The sequence below is a fragment of the Struthio camelus genome, chromosome 14 (genome assembly GCF_040807025.1).
Source record: "Struthio camelus isolate bStrCam1 chromosome 14, bStrCam1.hap1, whole genome shotgun sequence".
Classification (NCBI taxonomy): domain Eukaryota; kingdom Metazoa; phylum Chordata; class Aves; order Struthioniformes; family Struthionidae; genus Struthio; species Struthio camelus.
Window position 1 is genome coordinate 8,844,594 of NC_090955.1, and position 20,661 is coordinate 8,865,254.

The window sequence follows — 20,661 nt, forward strand, 5'->3', positions numbered from 1 at the left end:
TGATGTGCACATGACAGTTATTCCATTCATTAACCAAGCTAATGGCGGCTAAGAATAGCTCCCAGAAGTCCCTCTGGCCTTAAAAATGTCTTTGCCCTCAAGGAAACACAAAGCCTAAATGGCTTACAGTATGTGCGGGGTACAAACAATGAACCGAAGCTATAAAGAGCTTGTGCCTTCCCAAGAATTCACAAATTACACCTCTGCTTTTAAATAAGCTTTGTTCCAGTTTCAGGAAATAAGTGTTTAGTCAGGGTAGCGTAGGAGAGCGCAATGGATCTGTAAATGTATCATTCAGTGATGACAGAGATTATGCCAAACAGAGCTACAGCTACACAAATGTTCTAGGGTTTTGTTATCTATTTTCATGATTGCTACTCATGTTACTACTGCTGCAAATCTGCAATTCTGTAACAAACCTGTATTTCTAAACAAAGACCATTTGATGCTATGTCTTCAGAAAAGTGCATCTCAAGCACAATTTATTCCTGAATTATTTTTTTGGTAATGGAAATCATTCTGTACTCTTATTTTTGATACATATTCCCCAGTACACTTGGGAAATTTCCCAAAACATACTAAAGATAGCTCTATGTTTTTCCGCACCACTGCTAAAAGTTAAAGCATTCATGTGCAGAATAAAGAGAAATTTCTTCATAAGCATTTTCCTTCTGTTGCCTGAATCCAGTCTCTTGATAATCAGCAATTATGGAAAAGAACTTTAACAATCAAATGGCAGTTTGCATTTACAGAAAATCAAGCTACTTATTGTGTGACTTATTCAGATGGAGAAAGCTGCTTGGAAACCTATCAGCAAATGAAAGAAACTGTCATTTCAGAAAGCTGAAATTTTATTAATACAGAGTCTAAATAGTCTAAAGAAGAACATGATCCATTTGGAACTGATTTTCTCTTCTCAGAAACAAGATAGAGAAAATATGGAACGTAGAGATCTTTTCTTCTCTTAAAACACACTATTTTTTTCAGCTCATAATCTGTCAAACCATCTGTAGAAATAGATGATATTATGGAACATAATATTTGCGTTTCTATAGCACTATTCGTTTGGGGAGCCTCCAGTAAATGGCAATTCATTCACCCATGTCACACACAACCTCCAAACTGTAATTGTTCAGACCTTGCAGACAGAAAAACCAAGGGAGAGGCTATAAAATGACAGCTCAAAGTCACAGAGTGACTAAAAATTAGAGTCAGTTTTACAGAACAGGGCTCCAGCTCTCATCTCCTCCATGCACTGCTTTGCTTGCAGAAGATGCGGTTAAAACGCCTGAGGCCCAGGCCATGGGGTACAGTGGGTTAAAACAACGAAAAAAAATCCCAGAAAGCTATGGAAACCTTTTACCCTGCAAAATTTTTTCCCCTTCCATCCAGAGGGCTAGCTGTGGTCAGGCAGCTGCCTGTCCGGGACCTCCAGCAGCACCTCCAGGGCAGCCAGGCAGGTGGTTTGGGGACACCTTCCGGTGCAGCCAGGCATAGGGAGGACCCACCGTGGCTCCGGCCCCTCCGTTAGGGCCAAGGTCCTGTCCCCTCAGGTGCTCATTCCGGCAATGCAGCCCTTCTCCGCTGTATGACGCCTGATGCCACCCGGCAACAGGAGCGAAGGTTTCCATGACAGCACAAACATGAGAAGGACAAAAGCACCCAGAGAAGCCGGGTGCACAGCTGTTCGCGTCCCCTCACCGACCGGGCTGCGTCCTACCAAGGCCATCAGCGGATAGGAGCACCAGAAGGTCTCCTTTGGGTGAGAAGCCAAAAAAAAAAATAAAGGGATGAGGGAACATTGCAGCAATTTCTTTTCTGTTTTCAACATCAAATAGGACTTCTCGTTAAGACAAGTGGAGGAAACTAATGTGTCTCACTAGGAAATTACATGCACTAATGATTTACTTCTCTGTGCGTGCGTGAGGGGGTGTGCGTGTCTGGAAATCGGACAAATCTAGTTGCTCTATAGATCAAAACTTGGAATGATTTCCTAGTGAGCATAATGAGCCTTCTCTGTAAATTATGGTATTGCTTAAATTATTTGGGGGTATAAAACATATGCTTATTCAGTGCTCTGGGACCATGGTGATGGATTTTATTACATTATTTTAAGAATTGTTTGCATGTTTACTTTGGCATTTTTTTTTCTGCACAGCAGCTTGATGCTAGCGAGAAGCACTGGATAAATGTATCCAGTAATTAAAACCATGAATGCCTTATCCGTTGATTCACATACTACCAGCCATTACTGAGACAAAAACATCAGAGGCAGTGAAATATATGCCAAATAATTCTAGCAATAAAAGAATTTATTTGCATTATAGAGCTTTACAGCTATAGTTAGCATGACTGGTGCGTCTGTTGGGCATTGTTTCCAAGGGTGAAACAATCTATTGAAAAAAACCCAAGAACCTCAAACCAAAAATACCTTGATAAAATTAATACTTATAAGTTAGTCTTAGAAACAGAGCTTCCTATGCTTTACTAAATGTATTATAAAGCACTGTGTATCTCAGGGAACTTCACTGATAAATCATTTTCCATATGCCAGTATCCTCTCTGTCTAGTCCTGCTTTCCAACCCTATTCCCTTCAGCAGAAATAGAAAACAACCAACCACATGAACAAGATTAGTGGGGTTGTAGATGACATAAATCAAGGTGTGCACTAAGAGTGCTGATCTTCCACATGTTAGCTACAACTGCTCTGCATATTTCATAAAGTGTACCTGACCAGACGCTGCAGGCGTCTGACTGCCTTCCTACCCTTGACCTGCTGGGGTTTCTCCAAAACTCACCACATCAGCAGGGGTTATGTTGTACTACAACATAGATGGGGAGAAAACAGAAATCCTGGAGAGAAAACAGAAATCCCATGAAATTATGTCCATGGTCAGAGAGATAAGAAAACTAAACGACCAGTCGAAGAGGCTTTTGGAGAGGTCTTTCAAGAACTGAAAAGGCAGGAAAAAACGTGGGCCACATTCACACAGCCTGAATTCCACCTAAGTCTCTGTGTCTCATCAACAGTGAGAGTTTTATACCACTGAAGAATAACATACTAATTGGGCAGCTACAGAAACACAGCCAATAGGAAACACAAAGCACCAAGGACATGCATGGAATCTAGGCCAGATGAGTTTAGCTCAAAATACATAAAAACTGGAGGCTGCTCAGAGCAAATAACAATGTTTTAAAATAGCCTTAAAACTAGTGCAAGCGGAAGAGGGTATTTTCAGCTGTGTCCTATACTAATACAGATCAGGAATGATCCCAGCAGCAGAATTGCATCAGTTGAACTAATACTTCCCCGTTTGCTGCCTTTGTTGATTAGGGGATAACTTCAACAGGGATGTTTCTAAGTCCTTTTCAAGTGAGAGCATTATAATTATGCCTTTTCCCCTGGGATCCACAGCAAAGACTACAATAGAGCGTGGATTCAGAGAAAGAAAAAACTAACCTTCAACAGTTTGCCAGTCTAAAATTAAACAGGACAGAGTTCCTACAGCATGCCCGTACTGTTCAACAGTCATTCACAGAATCACAAGAAATCTCCAGTGCCAGAGCAATTTCTTGCTTTAGAAAGTAAAACATTGCTTACAAACTGGCAATGGAAGGATAAAACCATGGGTTTGGATCAGAATTGCAGCTGTGGGTGAAACAAGAAAAGGTAAGAGACTTCACTTGGTTCTTATCTCCAATTTGTTTTATCTTTGCCTTCCCATCACTGAGTATGTAGCGAGGGCTGTCTTTTGTACAACCTTCACATAAGCTAGAGATGAAGGTCTCCTTTTTGGGGTCAGAACCGAAGTATTTCCCAGTTTTGAAGCTTTTCATTAACTCCTACAGACACAAAACACTCAGTAGTTAAGATCCAGAAAGCCTGTGGGTCTACCACTGCTGTAAAACCTACTGCATCACCTATTGGCAGGTCCTAATTTATTGATTTGTTTATGGTTTTCTTTGGGGCAGAGTCAAAGATGTCATCTCCACCTTCAAAGTCAAGCTCTGAAAGCCTCTCTCCTCAGTCTGAAATGGAAACACAGCCTGTGCTATCAGGTAATGTCATGATGCTCTTGCAGCTTTTTGCTATTGGTTCAAAGGAGAGGCCTCTCTTCATATTCCTCTGCCCATGATCAGATGAGACAGGCTCCCCAGCAGCTTCTGCCTGATGAAAACACTGAATGAGCACTTCAGTAAATGAGGTTAGGAAATGGGTAGAGAGACTGTAAGGGAACACAGTCCTCGAGTCTGCTTTCAATGGCTCCTCAGAAGGGCAAGGAAATTAATGTAGAACTCCGACAAACCAAAACTCTTAGTATGGCCAAGACTCTAAGTTCTTACTGAGTTTTTCTTGGTCTCTCAGATACCCATTTTAGCCTGAACATGCATCAGGAATGATTTTATATTAAAATATTAATTTATGAACCAGAGTTTTTAATCTTCAGAGGGAGAAAAAAGTTTGTTCTTCAGACTTACGCCTGGCTAAATCTTTCCTGATTTTTAGCTAAACTAATTACTTTCGGGTTTCGACAACCGACTAAGAGATTTCTTTCACATTAATAGGAATGGCTTGTGTGTTATAATTTCCCTATTGCCTCTCCTGAGAGGACTAGATGCCTTCCAGTAACAAGAGAGCTGGAGGAGGTCCAAACAGTTGACACTTGTTATATTGGGGCTTCTGCTCTTGGAGATCGAGTTCGTTAAATGCTGTGAAAAAGTCATCAGTCAGCTGTTGCAAACCAGAGGTATACATCCTGTCAGCTCAATCTATGCATGCTTACATCATTGCAGGCATGAACTGTTACAAAACCAAACATTGAGGTTTGTGGCATCACTTTGTGATGCTACTTTTCACAACCGTCCTTGATAGACTGCTTGAGCTGAGCCAGTTCTCCTTGAGAAAGTAATCCTTAGTATCCATCAAAACTCTACCGTTCAAAGTAAATAGCAGAGACTGGGAATATGACTGTGCAACCGGAGGGGGCTAGCAGCAGGCTGTCAGTCTGCAATAACACTGTGTGTATGGTTAGGGGGCTGGAAGGGCACAGAAGGAATAACAGACAGACAGAAACATAAGTATCAAACCTAAGTTTCACCAGCTGCTGCCTTATGGGAAAAGGAACAGGAAGACATTAAAGGCAGACAGCACCATAGGCAGAAAATATCTTTTTTGTGTCCCAGTAAGAGCTAGAGAGCAATGGCTGTAGCATGACACTTTTGGAGGCACTACAGGTTAGAGCAGCATTTCACTTCTTCAGAGCACAAAGAGGGTCCTCTCGACATCTAAAAGACACATAGTACTGCTGCACCTGAGGGAACAATGATTAAACCACGGTGTCATCCTTTTGTTCAAAGGCACCGTTTCTGGAGAGCCAGCCTCCCTCCTCTCGGTTGAGGCTTGTATGAGCAATAAAAGGCAAACGACTTTATCAAGCCTAATGTGCAGGTGAAGTTTCAGTCTCAGAGTCCTTTGTTGTGCCTGCCTGGTGAGAGCTCTCTTGTAAGCGCTGCAGTTGGTCTTAGATCCTTTCGTATCCTGGACTTGTCCCTGGTAAAACAGCTCCAGACTGATCAAAATCCCAGGTTAAAATCCTGAGCTGATCAGCAAACATGGTCAAGTAACATAAGCAACACAGAGGTCTCAGTTATATCCTTGGGTTTCTCACAAGCCCTTTCCAGCTCCCCACCCCTGATTTAGCATTGCTAGGCCTCCCCAGCTGGCTACCCTTCAGCCATGGCATCGTACACAGCAGAACAAAGTCCCTCTGCACTGGGTCCTGACATCCTGATTTGCAACTCCTATGTCCTCATCCATTTCTTGCAGAAAGTTCAGAAGAGGATGAAGAAAATTCCACGAAAAATCCATTTATCATCCCTCCAGATATCGATATCTTCTCAATAAGGGACAAGGAAAGAGAAGAGGCTAAAGAGGTATGTATAGAAGCTTTAGGTCAAATGTATTACAGGGGTTTCATCAGGGAAGGCAGCCAACATAAATCTTACCAAAATTTACTGCACAAGGGAAACAGTCCCTAACAGATTCAGCTGTGAATCCCCCAGATCAGCTACAAGTCCAGTGAAGTCCATGACAGGAGGTTAACTTTGCCAAGAGCAGATCTGAGCACAGGTTTGCTGGTTGTTAGTGCAAGATCTATGCATTGTCACTGTGGTTTTTTTCTTCCTTACTTAAAGGCAGATTTATCACTCCCTCTGTTTCTGTACGAGATGCCTGCCAGTGCTACTGGTATTTATAGCTACAGAATGCTTTGGTGCAAGATCCCTTGCTTTCCAGTTCAACAGGCTTGCCTTTCTGCTTGGAAAGCTGTATTCTAATGGTTGATGCGACCTTCTTCTGAACTGCCAGCTAAATGAACGCCTAGGAAGAAGGACTAAATTGGTTTCATGCCCGAGGTATCTATTCCTAAGATAGGGAATAGCAACCCACCAGACCAGAGAGCTGGGTCTGTAGAATATCTTTTTCTTCCTTATTTCCCTAGTGGACTTTCCTTTAGGTGTGTGATCCAAAGGGGATGGGAAGTCACAGAGAGAGCACGGCATCACTGAGAGGACTGAGTACTGCACACAGTTGCAGAAGCCAGGCAGTAGCGTAGAAGAGGCCTCTGTTTCTAAATCACAAAGGCAAGGCCTCCAAACAAGCTTAGGCAAGCCTCCTTGCCTCACATATTGATGACGGATAGTCTGCTTTTAGCTTGGGAGTCAAAGCTTCAAAGTCATCATTAGGGTATGGGGAAGAACTTAGGTAGAAGTGTGCTAAGGATGTCTGCTGAGTGATGTCCTCAGCCTACCCCATGCCCAAACTGTACAGACAGAAATGAATTACAAGTTCTATCCCAGGTGAGCGCATGAACAACCTCTCAACCCTCCAGAGAGCTCTGGAGTTGGTTTGAAGAGATCATTTCAATCCAGACTTGAGGGTTTAAATGACTATGTGAAAGATAAAGTTGGTCTCGAGCATGGGCGGTCCTGTTCCCTTGTATTAGAAGCATGAATAGGAGTCTCTTAAATTTTTGATTCTCTTCCAAGAATAACCCAAGAAGGAAAAATGCAAAAGCTGCGTAGGTACAAACTGGTACACTGATAGCTGGATACAGAATACTAACAAAAAAAAAAAGAGAGCAAATGCTAAGAAAAGAGATGAAGTGTTTCAGTTACATCAAGAGAGAGAGGGTATCACTGGGATTAGTCAGATATACCAGGCAAACAAGCTTTAGCAAGATACCAGAAGCTTGCAAATGTCTAGACTGTGAGTTACTACTCATGTCATTAAAAACCACAGCAGACAAAGCACATAACCAAACTATCCACATAACTGACATCTCCTCATAGGAACGTGAAAGGAGGAAGACCATGAAAATACATGAGAAAATGACCTACTCCACCAAGATAAATGTAAAGCAAAAGGGGTTCAGGAAAGCTCTCCAGAAAGAGGAAGAAGAAGAAGACAGAAAACAGGCAACAGAAACAAAGAGACTGAAAGCTTTTCAGGACAGTCTTTCTTGGAAGACAGCCATTACCAAAGGTAGGGAACAGCTACTATCTTCATAGCGGAGCTGCTTGGCTGGATAACAGCCTAAAACAAAAGTCAAAGAGGGGATGAAACCAGCTAGTTAGCTCTAGCTGACTCCAGTGAGCTCCTCCTGCCTGCAGACACAGGATGGTTGGGCCACCTCGGTCTCATGCATGTACACATGTGGCACATTTCACCACCACCATAGTAGACTGGGTTCCACATTCTCCTGTGGCCTCCACAGTAGCTGGGCTCTTCGTGGTGTTACGTATCAGCTGGGAGTTAGAACAGAAGTTGTCCCAGAGTTCGCAGCACTGTGTATCATAGAGACATTTGCACTAAGCTGACCTAAAGTTGGATTTCAGTACACAGAGCTAAATCTTCTGCCTCTGAAGTGAGGAGTAGCTTTACCAAAACCCATGTGAAACTGATCCTAACCGACGCCACAATGGTATAGCATACTCAGTACTGCAGGCCCCAATGCCAGCCACATCCAAACTCACAGAAGCCTCCATATTCACTGTGTTTTGCTTTGACCATGTTTCTCCCTCTAGTCTGAGCAACTTTATGTTCTCATTCCAGATCAGCATTTAGAAAAAGAGAGCTTTCATGACTATGTAAACAACAGGAGACAGATATTTTTACTTGAGGTACTTGGCTTTCTTTCAGTGTTGCTTTCTCTTTTTTTAATTATCCTTCCCTGTGTTGCTTTGTTTTGTTTTCTCATGGGAGCCATAGCCTAGAGATTACACCAGGGAGCTATAAATCAGACCTCATGAGCTGGTGGTCCAAGTCCTGTGTCAAAGGCACTCATAGTCCAAGGCCCAGCAATCCTCAACCAAGAAAGAGGTGAAAGTCATTCAGTACCACCTAGTAGTAGCCCTGCAACTATTTCCACTTCATTTGTGGGACCCAAAGATATATTGATAGCTTGGCCCTTACTGTCCCGTATATGAATTATATCTGGGAGCCATTCTGAACTCAAAATAAGGGATTCCTGTTGGTATATCCCCATTATTCACCTCTATCACGTGCTATAACACAACTGAATCAATCATTGTCATTCAGGAGTTAACACAGCGCTGGAATTCCTGGATTCTGTCTTTAATTTCACTATTAATTTCCTACATTACTTCTGAAAGTATCTTCCTGGCCTCTACCTACCTAACTTGTACCCAGACCCTCGTTTGAAATCCTCATGCTCTCTGCCAACAAGTATAAGGTAATAAGGTAACCAAAAACAAAGTTAAACCAGAGTAACTTCAGAATAAGCCAGCCAACCAACATGTCTGTGTTGTCTTTTGGGTTCATTTCAGTATACCATGGCAGTAAAGAGGGATGAGATTCAGAGGCTGAAGAACCTAGCGAAGATAGAGGAAAGAAAACTGGAAAAGGCTGAATACTACCTGGAAAAAGATACTGTGATGTTTGATGAGTTCCTGAAGGAGAATGACAAAAATTCTGTTCAAGCCCTGAAAATGTAATGGAAACTGAGGGAACCACCCGCGTGCTCTTTTGCCCCGGACACAGGAGGTTCTTTTGCTTGACTGCCCTGGAACACTAGCATCCACCTGCAAATGCTCTGTGTCTGATTTTTTCCCAGAGTTACAGTTCTGGTTGCATTTTCTCCCCACCCATACTGTGTAAGAGAGGAAGGAGACCAATAGGTGGGGAATCCCCTCATTGCATGAGCTCTTGTTTTGGCTCCAGTGAGTTACCTGCCATCATCCCCACCACTTGTGCTCTTCTCACAACACCCTTACAACAATGAGATACTTCTGCCCAACCCCTCCTAGCAGGAACTGTCCTCTAGGTGAAGGGATACAGGCACCTTGGCCCATTAAAAGAAGCATCACAAGGGCAGAGTAGCAACCAATGCTCACCAGCAGCCAAATTAGGGAGGCACTGACTTGGAAGTGTCACTGGGACCATACACTGTCTTTGCTAGCAGGGCCTTCAGACAGGAGCCAAGTGTCACATCTTCATATATATAAGACAGATTTCTAGAGTTCTCCTCACATCTTTTCCTCTATTTGTTATGCATCTCAGTTCACTACCCAATAACTGCTGATTTGTTTCATGGCTTATGTTTATGCATTCTTCCCTAGTGCTGAAAAAGAAACTGCAGCAAAGAGAGAGAAAATAATGGAGATTCAAGCAATTACTTCACAAATAATGAACCTCGAAAGGTAATGGTTGCACACTGAATACTATTACTGCCTAGCCTGTAGTAGTCTTTAGAGCACTAGACCTGCATCTCTTAGTAGGAAAAAGAAATCAGGAAAATGTTCCAAAAATGTTCCATTTTAAAAGAGTCAAAATGTTTCAAGTGCTGTTTTCCAGATGCTGGTTTTGCTTCTAAAATGACCCAACTTGTTAATGGCCTTTTTAAAAAGTATCATTAAGTCAAAGCCAGTTTGAGAGTAAAAACCAAACAAAATTAAGCTATGCATTTTAATGGTGACCTGAAATGAACCCCCCACCCCCTCCCAAAATGATTCCCATTACAAGTTGAGCTGCAAAGATTTCTCAGTTCATTTTTCCAGCAGAAATTCTATTATTTGGCACCAAAGCCATGAATGTAGCTTGAGGTTTGATTCACTGAAAAACTGAGCTTTTCTAGTGACATCATGAGCATTCAGTTATAAAGTAGCTGTTCATTCTGTTAAGTGCCACCATGCTCTTTCCTGTGGGCAGCACGCAGGGAACAGATATTTCTTTCCTGAGGAGATGGACATGCAACTGAAGGTGAAAGAGCTGCCACAGCTGAACAAGTTACCATCTATCAGCTGAGGCAAAATAACTGATCACAGGCAGGTTCCCAGCCACTCTGAAGTAAAACGCAGTTGTTTAGCAAAGGGAATTTGACTGCTTTGGTTTAATGCCCCTCCTTGATGTCTGCTCAGGCTGAGCTCAGAGTCAGGCCAGGTCACTTCAGTCTCACCTCTTCTTTCTTCTACATCAAAGGTGACACAGGCCATATTAGACCCCTGGGGATAGCTGCGGGGCGCAGGAGCTCTCTGCTGGCTTCCCAAAGGTGCAGGGGCTGAAGTTTGGCTGGGACATGAGAGCAAAAATCAGCACTTCTCTGCTAAATGCGCTTCTCTGCCTTTTCATCTCAGCCACAAGCTGACACCATGAGAGTCCCATTCCATCAGTGTACTTTAACACCGGCAAAGCTGCAGATGGCAGCTTGTGACCACTGCCACCGGGTAGACCTCTCCCTCTTAAGTGTGTTGGCCTTGCAGGGCTGACAGCTGTAAAAACTAAGTGGTAAAGCCTGCAGCTGATGAAGAGGCTGATGGACAGGGTGGGGGACAAGATGCTGCTGCTTTGCCATACAGTAGCTCTCCCTGGATCAAACAGATCCAGGCAACAGACCTGAACTCCTCCGCCTGTTTTTCAGGCTGGCCAGATGCCAGCCACCAAGCCACGCTTGCCTAGTACCACTCCTAAATTAGCAAGCCCAGTGCCATAGCAAGGGTCTGGCCACAGTGATGTGACTGCACAGCTTCCACATCAGGGAGCCCAGAGAGCAAGCCGGGCTGGCTCATGGTTGTCTTTGCTCATCCATGAGGACACGTCCCTTCTTCAGGTGGAGCTGAATGTAAGGAGTCAGAAAGAACCTGCCCGAGCAGGGTCTTTCTACTCTGCTAACAAACTTAGCGTGACTTGTCCACTTCTCTTACCTCAGTGATATAGCCAAATTTGAGGATACTTTGCAGGAGTACAAGAGGTACAGGGACTTCCTCTATCAACTGTCTCCAAAAGAGTGGCAGGAAGAATATGCAAAAAAGCGTGCAAAAGAAAAGGAGTTGAAAACAGCTTCCAAAGCTAAAGAAGAAAGTGCCTGCCCTTGCACTACTGCAGAGAAAGGTAAGTGCCAGGGAAAAGCTTCCCACTCCTTGCTTGGACAGTCCCATGCTCTAAGTTTATGTCCCTTCTTCTGTCCAGGCCAGGATCTGACAGTCAGAACAAAAGCTGCTGATCTGTCTAGTACCAGCTATTTAGATGCGCGAAGCTCTCTATTGTCTTCTGAAAGTTCGGATTTCAAGCTATTATGTGAGATCAGGCCAGAGTTTGAAGACTTTCTGAAGCCCATATCAACAGCAAAACTGTAAGTACCAGACAGTGAAAACAGGTACTGCAGAGAGCATTCAACTGAATGGCAGTCAGTATAAAGGAAAACTCCTCCTCAACCCTCTTGAGGAGCTGTCAGTTGTTTTGCTATGAATGAAGGTCCAAGGTCATTGTAGACTGGCATTGCATTGACTGTCTACTTTCAGTAACTGAGGCCTCAGGCAGTACATGCTGGGACGCAGGCTGAATAATACTTCCATAACCATAAGCAGGGCCAAACAGAGAAGTGGACTGGCAGGTGGGCATATAAGGCATAAGCGGCCAGCTCCAGCTTTTTGAAGCAATGAAAGCAACTGCCTGGAACAGCAAAGCATGGGTGGCTGGTGATCATACTTCTCCTAAGGCCAAAAAGCCATGGTTAATAAGAGATTTTGAATTAAGCCATTGCTTGCAGGGCCATTTCTTCTGCCTCTGTTTGGAGCGTTGCAGGTGCCAGGTTTGCCTGGCAAGGGCTGCCATGTGGCGCCCCTCGTGAAGCCCTTGGGCTGCTGCCACGCGGCAGGAACGATGTGGCCACAAGTGGGGCTGGAACTAGGATGCTGCGAGCGGAGGGTTTTCACCCCTCCATGTCACAAGGGGACAGGAGCACATGGTGATGAGCAGACTCCACTGCCAAAACCAGTCAGGTGCCTCTTGCCTTGCCCTTGCGGATCTTACGCTGCCTTGTCCCTGAAGCTGAGCAGGGGAGATGGAGGTTGCCTTGCTGGTTAACACTAGTAGGCCAGGCAGAGGCAGAAGCATTCAATGGCCTCCTTCCCGGGTAGATAAAAGCTGCTGACTACCATGGTAGCCATACTATGCCACTTAGGAGCAGTACCACATCCCGCATGGAGAACAAGGCTTTTTCTATACTTGCCAGGCTGCCACCTGAGCCATTTTAACAAGGCTCAGCGTTCTCATTGCCCAAGAGCTCAGTTTCCCAAGGTTAAAGCCATTTGGATCAATGCCCTCAGTCCAGGCCCATCTGTCGTGCCGTGGCCCTGCTGCAGTCAAGAGAGCTCCTAGCAGCTGGGAAGGCAGCTCGCTTAAGGGCAGAGGCAGCTTCCCCCTTGCACATCTGTGTGAACTCTAGCTCCTGCTGACCCCCAAACAGCCCACAGCCAAGGAGGACCCACACTTGTGAATGTTCAAAGGAGTATTCAAGAGCAAACAGCCAACATGCAACAGAAAGGGAAGCTGCTGGCTACCTATAGCTGAATCTAGAGGTTGCTTGCAGATGTCAGCCTGGCTATTTGCCATGTTTATAATACACTAACAAGCTCTCCTTTGAGCTATCATTTCTCTAAGGACCTGACACACAGAATGCCTTTTCAGAAGTTTAGTGGAGGATCAAGAGAGCGAAACCTGCTCGGACGAGGAGGATGAGGTCAGATGTCTCATACTGAAGTATTCATACGTTCTGTTTGTCCTCTCATTCTCTCATGTCATTTACTGATGTTACTAATTTCTTTCACCTTCTAACCGTTCATTATGAGATTGAAGAGTTATTGTAGCCATTAGTTATAAATGTTTATGTAGTCATAAATGTTCATGTTTTTAGCAATATGCATTATAAATACCTGGGTTTAACTTTCCTCCTCTACTTTCCAAAAACCTCCCATCACCTCAAAGCTTGCAACCCTCCAACAAGATATGACATGACATAAGATGATAACTTCACAAATCTCAAAACCTATTATGTCCAAAACCGAAGTTTTCCTAAAAAAGAGCGATAACAGTATTTTCATTTACAGTGCAGAAATGACTTTTCTTGAACTCTAAAAAATCAGATTATTATAGGTGGTCTCTGCCATACTTCATCCAATGTCAACCTCATGCAAACATCACAGGTGCCAATTCAAAGGAATAAAAAACTGAAACGGAGCTGGGGCAAGTGCTGATCTTAAATGCAGCAAACTAGACTGCAACAATCCATCCTAACCCCCATCAGTATCTTAAAATAATGATTTTTAAACATTCCTTCACCCAAGAGATTCCATTTACCTCCATGCTTATTCAGATAAATATGAATTAAAAAAAAACAAACTCATTCATTTGAGAGACGGCTATTTAAGGCCAACATTGTCAAATGCATTTTCTGCAACTGCATGTGAATAGCTGATCTTACACAAACAACCATCCAGCTACTGCAAATTAGCTATTTATGCTACTTTATTAGTAGCAGATGTTTTCTTTTCCAGTCTGTCACTTTCCCGGTCTCCCCACACCTGCTAACACCATAGGAGCACAAAGAGGATTCAGGAAAAAGGCATGGATTGGCCAAAGCTTCCCCCGAGGGAGGCTGAGAACAAGGAACATGGAGAGCAGGCAGGTATGATAGGGTCTTACCAGGCCTGGTAACACTGCATGGACTTGGGAGTCATCTCAGCTAGATACTTTTTTTTTCTTCAGGTGTTTGATTGCTTCTCAATGTCAATCGTTTTCTCCCACTCTGACAACAAAGACCAAACAAAATAAAGAGATGGTGACTCTCCCACGCCCTCCCATTCAGTTTCTCTTAACTCTTCCCACTTTGTAAGGGTTTCCCTCTCATTCCTCAGACCAGCATCTTAAGCATGTTCTCCGGTGGAGGACACCTAAGAGCCCCAATGTTCAGTCCTACTTCCCACCTGCCATGGACACCTCCAACAGTGCCAGGATCTGGGCTTTCGTCTACCTCCTTGCAGCACCTCTTTGCCAAGCTGCTGATCCTCCCAGGTCTTTCTGCCCCAAAAGTCAGTATCTCATGAATGCACCTACCCCAAAGTTCAGCTCATCTAAAGGGACCTCCTACTCACAATGTTTTTGCACCATTTTTTACTCCCTGAAAGTCAACTTATTTTAATGGTGCAGATACTGAAGCAGAGTCAAGCTACACACTTGGCAGGAAGGTGGAAGAGGGTTTGTACATGGACTATCAAGCACCCATGTACCTGGGAGAGCACTTGGATAACCAGGACTGAGTTTGCTCTTCACTTGCTTTATTTCAGTTTCCCCCTGTTCTCTGTCATCTTCGCTAAACTAAAGTAAGAGCCTCTGCTGTTTTAGCACCAGCTGAATTTTAAGTCGAAATCACCCCTCTCAACTAAGCCAATGCAATAAAGCACACAGTCCTTTTTACAGGCCTTACCTCTCCTTTAGGGTAAGTCTTACCTCCTGCTTCTCTTGGGTTTATACTAATGACTTCCATTGGCTGCAGACCACAAGTCAAAGATTGGAGAAGGTTACAGGAGTCAAAATCACTGCTCAGAATTGCACTATAGCAGGTGCAAAAAATTCACCTTTCAGTACCCACAGCCCCTCCACTCCACACTGCTGTAAGAAACCAGAGAGCTGTTCTGAGGCACGATGAAAGTTATTTAACCTGGCCAGTAGCAACTCTTTAGTTGGCCCTATAGGAGTGAATTTTGTTGATGGAATGTAGTAACATTTTGGGACCGTGTAAGGACAGCAGCTCTTGGGTTGGGGGAGCCACAAATAATTCAGGTGGGTAAAGTCACTGGGGGAAAGAGGGCACTTCCCTCTTTTCTTGTCCCTAAATTTGCACTTTCCTCCAGAACAGAGAGAGAAGGATCACAAACACATCTTATTTTTAAATTCCAAAGACAAATGAGAGAAACTTCTCTCCTCCTTGGAGTGAACCAGCCATACGCAAATGGCACATTATTTAGGCAGGTCTGTGAGGAAAAATAACAACTTTTTCAAGATCAAGTAATGCAGTTGAAAAAAAAAAAAAAAGAGGTGTTTTAGGATACCTTCTTCAGGTCTCAAATCAAGCATCAAAACTAAAACAAGCTCAGGACAATTCCTCTGAGTTTGCCAAGATATGTCAAGTTAGATGGTCAGAGAAAGCAACAGTAAGGATCAGGACTAAGAGGTCCTTAAGTCTGTTATAACCTTAAAGCAACACAGTTGCAAAGCTACATATGTAGTCACATGTAGACAGCATCCATGCATAATTGGGATATGTAATTCTTCTCCCAACAGCCCTTAAGGCCCTTTGCTTCCCTCTCTTCCAGTTCTTAATCCTTCTCTGCTGAACTGAACCATATCTTTTCTTTACAATGCAAGCTCTTTGGAGTAGGTACAGATTCTTAACCTCACGCTGTATGTGCTATAAATTTTGTTTAAAAAAAAAAAAAAGTCCCATCACGTACCAGCAGAAGATACAAGGTATAGACCAATCTCCATGTAGCTCAATGGATAAAAAGCTAGAACACACTCATCACATGTTTTCCACTCCAGGAGCTGGAACTGTATTTTACTGACCCCCAACAACTGCTGTCTATTTTCACGGAGCTGGAGGAACAGAACTTGTCCCTTATCCAGAATTCCCAGGACATTGAGGAAACTTTGGATGAGCTCCGACACACTTTAATCACCACATGTAACAGGATGTAAGTCTGACTCTGCAATTCGGTAAGTGATGGAAAGGGGCCCCCTGTGCCGAAGCCTTAAAACACAAGTGATCCCCCCCCCCCCTCTAGTGGCACCTCACCATCAAGCTGCATGCTGCAGACCACACCACACATAATGGTCTCCACGCAGCACATGGCAAAAAGAGTCTCTTTCTCATACAAAAGAGCCCATCCAACCCATTGCTTTGTAAACTCCCAGAGAAGTGACCCATCTATGTAATACAGGAAATACACCTGGGAGGGTCTAGAGAAATTTTTTGGAGAAAAAGGCCTAGGAGAGGGTCTGCAGTGTCTTAGAGTCAGGGAGGCAACACAAGCCAGGAAGTACCATGTAATTCTTATGAGGAATGATCAAAGGAAGAAACAAGGCAAGCTCTGGAGCAATCCAGACCAGCACCTGCTTCAACTAAATGCAAACTCTTCCTAGTGGAAGCCAGCCAGAAAACCAAAGGTAATGGCAATACAGTATTTCAATGGCAGGCAGACACACGTATTCCCATTTAAAGCACAGTTCAACCACTTGTGAATGTTTTTAAATAGAATCTACCTTCTGCACTGACTGACTGAAAAATTCGGAATGCTATTTAGCTTCTCTCCCCCCTACACCAACACAGCAACTGCTAGTTCAGAAAAATCAAGAGTTCCCTCTGCTTTGAGAGTCATGGGTGCATACTCCCCAGAAACGGCATGAAGTGTTATCTCCATCTGCCGGCAGCAGGAAGGATGGTCCCAGTCTGTAAGGTAGCAAGGAGCCATGTGTTTCAGGGCTTTTCAAAAAAATGCCTGCCTTCTCTTCTGGGCTAGGGACCAGGAAATAGAGCAGCTCAAACAGCTTGCAGCCACTGTTAGATCCTCTATTGCCAAAGAAGAAGAAACTGCAGCAGATCTGAAGCTCAGAGTTCGCGTCTTTTCCTTTGGAGAATACAAAGCTGATGTCCAGGTACATCCCGAGATCAAGAACATAGCAGGGTGAGGGTTAGCGTAGGAATAAAATACGCTGCTCTTGTCCACCAGCCATATCCAGCCTGAGAAAAGAGCGGACACCCAGTCGCGGCAGTGAGGGATGAGCCCTCTTTCTCAGTATTGGAGCTGTAGCAAGGGCAGGTTGGAGGCATCGCTGAGGCAGCAAACCAGGACACAAACGTGTCCACTCCTCGCTGCTGCTATGAAGCTGGAGTAGGACCCATAGAGGATTGTGGCAGCAGGCTGCATCCTGGCCCAGGCCACAGCGATAGCTGGGAATAGGAGACAGATACAAGAACAGCTCAGTACAACTGTCTATCCTAGACACCAGCGCTAAGCAAACCAGAAAACAAGCAATAGCATCTCGTTGGAGGAATTAAAGTGTATTAATTCCATTTTCTTTTGGAGAGACTTAATGATTCTGGATAGAACCTAGCTGGTGCCTCCTGGTTCTGTCTCACCCTATCTCCTCTTATCTCTAGGACAAAATGCTCGTGAGCCTGAATAAAAAGGTGCTGGAAGTCTATCGCCGCTGCATTGGAGAAAATGAGGCAAACCTAGGGACACTGCAGATGCTAACAGTGATAGAAAAACAGCTGGATGACTTACTGGAGTGCTTAGAGAGAATCCCACCGGCAAAGATAGAACAGGCTGAGAAAGCTAAGGAAAAAGAACGGAGGATAAGGTAAAAGGAGCCCTTCCTCTGGAAATGGGACTTTTTTTTTTTTCTCCCCAAAACGTTGACACCCAAAAGCAAAGCTACTGAAAGGGCCCAATTTGTCAGATCAAACCAGAAAATAACAACAGAAATATGAAAGCCCACATGGGACCGATATAACCCATTTTACTCCTGTAAGGACTTCAGGTTCATAGTATTTGCACCTCCTGATCAGTAAGCAGCAGCCCACAGCTATACTAGAGAAGACCTGGAAGGTGCCTGTACCCTGAAATGAAGGAAAAAATCTGGAAGGGGGGAGGAGGGAGGGGGGGGAAACAAAGCTCTTGAGCAAATTCAACGAGACTCATAATTTTAAGACAACAATTTGTAGTAACAATATTTAAACTGATTAAATAGAAAATTGCTCCTGTATAATTATTTAACACACACAGTGTCTGACTCACCCAGCTCCTCCATCAGAATTCAATAGGTACTTGAGAGCGTTTGTCAACAACAGTTTCAAAATTCTTGCTGCTATAAACCTCTGAAGTTTAACCTGTATAATTAAATGTTCAAAGTGGCCAATGAACACAATAAATTTAGATTCTGAGGCCAGATACATTCTCGTTGGCTCAACACATGAAAGTTCCCCTTGCACAGAGCAAAGCTGCAACTGGACATCCCTGGGTGAATCAGGTCCATGTAGGGAAGAAACAAACAAAACAAAAATAGCGTGAGGATTTCGAGTCCGAACAGTGACATTTCCTTCCTACTGGGCTCTCTTTCTCTGCACCTTTCTTCCTTTTTAGTACTAGGGGTGCAACACCTCCCCTCCTGATGTTCTGTGAGTGGTTCTGCATTCTAACTTAAAAAAAAGCAGTAAGACACATTTACCCTACACTGGGGATGGAGGGAAAGAAGCAGGGAAGGAATGTGATGCAATAAAGAAGGTACTGTGAAAACAACTTAAATACTTCCTGAAGATCACAAGGTTACAAACTCACTTCCTCTTCACTGCAGGGTGTTCAACAGCTTGAGCCCATCTCCATTCCAGTGCTTTATTCCCGCAGGGAACCAGAGCCTGTTAACTCTCTCAGCTTCCACTTTGCACATTTAGGTAAACTGTAGCAGCAGCACGGATGTAAAACGCTGCTACTCCACGTCAGTAATGTCACAGGCTCAGGTTGCACTGGTGAGAACTTAAGATACACAAGAAGCATTGTTCAGCCACAAACCTGGTGAGCACCTTAGGCTCACTGCAGAGTGCAAATCACTTGCTGAAGGCAGTACGCAGCACATCTGTAACAGAGCAAGAAAAAGGGTCTGGTCCCCCTTCATCCCAGAAAGGGTAGGGGGAACTGCCTCAACGTTTCTTTCCCAGCCCACCATCAGAACCCCCTTCCCAGCAATGAGCTGGAACATCAGCTACACCCAAACCACTTTGCTCCAGCAACCTTACACTGGTAGAGGAGCTGGGCATCAAAAGCGTATCCCATGCCCACCACATTTAACTCAACCTTTATTCACTCCCTTCAAAAGGCTCAGAGAGGAAAAGATAAGACAACAGAAGCTGCTACAGGAGGAAAGATTGCAACGGGCCCTGGCAAGAGCACAGGCAGATATAAAGAAAAAGGTAAGTGCAGCAATCACCAGGAACATCACTTCTGACAGCACACTTCAGAGAAAATGAGGGTACCTAAACATCAAGCATTTAAGGGAAGAGTGTTAAGAGTGTTCCTAGGGGCCCCCATAGTTGGGTGGGGATAACACCCATACTCAGGTGTACTCCTATTTACAGGACTGACATAACTTAAACAACTCCCTGGAAGTCAGTTACTCCGAGAGTTATTCTGATTCAGTGTCCTTCCTCCCTCTTTCTCCTATCCTGGTGTCTTGACCACGTGGTCCCATCCATTCCTTGCCAATCTTCTCATTAAGCTGATTTCAGCTTGTTAACCTAGCAGCATTAAAAGAAAAAGCATGAAAATCAGCAACAGGGGAATCAGCAGCAGCAGCAGGACACTCTCCCTACAACAGCAGCAAGCCACTAAGTCAGCTCAACTACCCCATCAAACCATACCGTTTTTTGCGTGCTCCGTGTTACATCAAACTGAGATGTGACCCCACAGGGGCACAACAGAGAGCCTCGGGCCATGGCTACTGCTGCTCAGTTAAGTGGCTGCACGTTTCACAGATGAACATAATCGTGAGGGTAGCCCAGTGCTGTCATGCACTAAGTCGGCGACAGCCTGGGAGAGTGAAAACAGGCACCATGAGTCCCTGCCACTTTTATATTGGAGACCCAATATAAAATAAGGGTCTTGCAGCCTCCCTCAGCTATTTCTTTGGCCTTTTTAACTACCCTTCCTCATTTCATACAAATAAGGCTTTAGGCAGGAAAGAGTTGCACATGCAGTAAGTAGTACTTTGTAGAAACTGCAGCAGTAGCATATACATGGCCTTCAGCCACTCGATACCTATTTAAGAGGAAAAACAAGCTTAGCAGACAGACGTAAACCTGCCTAAAAACCAGACCGCAAGGGACAACAGCCCCTTGCCGCAGTAGAGACCTGCGGCACGAAGCAGCTTGAGCAGTAGCTGCGTGACTCAGAGACGTGCTGCTCGAACACACTGCTGATACGCGTGCCTCTTGTGTCGTTGCAGACTGGCAGGAAGCTGGTGTTTCGCTCCAACCCACCTGCCAAGAAGGAGAAGCAACAGCAGACCCAAGAGCAAATGGACGAAGAGAAGCAAGAACAACTCTATTATTTCACTTGACAGGCACGGCCTTAATCACAACTTGTAGGGTTGAAAAGGTTTTAGATAACTGTATTCTCTATACGAACAGTCGGTTAAGGGTCCGAGTCATCTGTTTTGTTTGATTACCAGCTTCACAGCCCCACAAAATTCCCTACTTTCTCCCGCCCCAAGATCCCGGGTAATCATTTCTTTTTCTATATATTGATTGTTC

General features: G+C 44.3%; 1 protein-coding gene across 1 annotated transcript; it reads left to right on the plus strand.

Annotated features, from left to right (window-relative positions):
• Positions 1 to 3,893: 3,893 nt before the first annotated feature.
• Positions 3,894 to 20,652, plus strand: CFAP100 (cilia and flagella associated protein 100). The gene is made up of 14 exons (XM_068907269.1): positions 3,894 to 4,060; positions 5,829 to 5,935; positions 7,352 to 7,544; positions 8,115 to 8,182; positions 8,849 to 9,012; positions 9,641 to 9,721; positions 11,227 to 11,408; positions 11,487 to 11,649; positions 12,987 to 13,038; positions 15,897 to 16,048; positions 16,874 to 17,009; positions 17,515 to 17,717; positions 19,230 to 19,323; positions 20,355 to 20,652. The coding sequence occupies exons 1-14, from the start codon at positions 3,955 to 3,957 to the stop codon at positions 20,466 to 20,468; spliced, it is 1,815 nt and encodes a 604-aa protein (XP_068763370.1). The 5' UTR covers positions 3,894 to 3,954; the 3' UTR covers positions 20,469 to 20,652.
• The last annotated feature ends 9 nt before the right edge of the window (positions 20,653 to 20,661 follow it).

Excerpts from the sequence above, each read along its gene's own strand:
- CFAP100 (XM_068907269.1), top strand. The coding sequence starts at position 3,955 with ATGGTTTTCTTTGGGGCAGAGTCAAAGATGTCATCTCCACCTTCAAAG. Across the intron at positions 7,545-8,114 it reads GAAGACAGCCATTACCAAAG|ATCAGCATTTAGAAAAAGAG; the intron begins GTAGGGAACAGC and ends TTCTCATTCCAG. Across the intron at positions 9,722-11,226 it reads CAAATAATGAACCTCGAAAG|TGATATAGCCAAATTTGAGG; the intron begins GTAATGGTTGCA and ends CTCTTACCTCAG.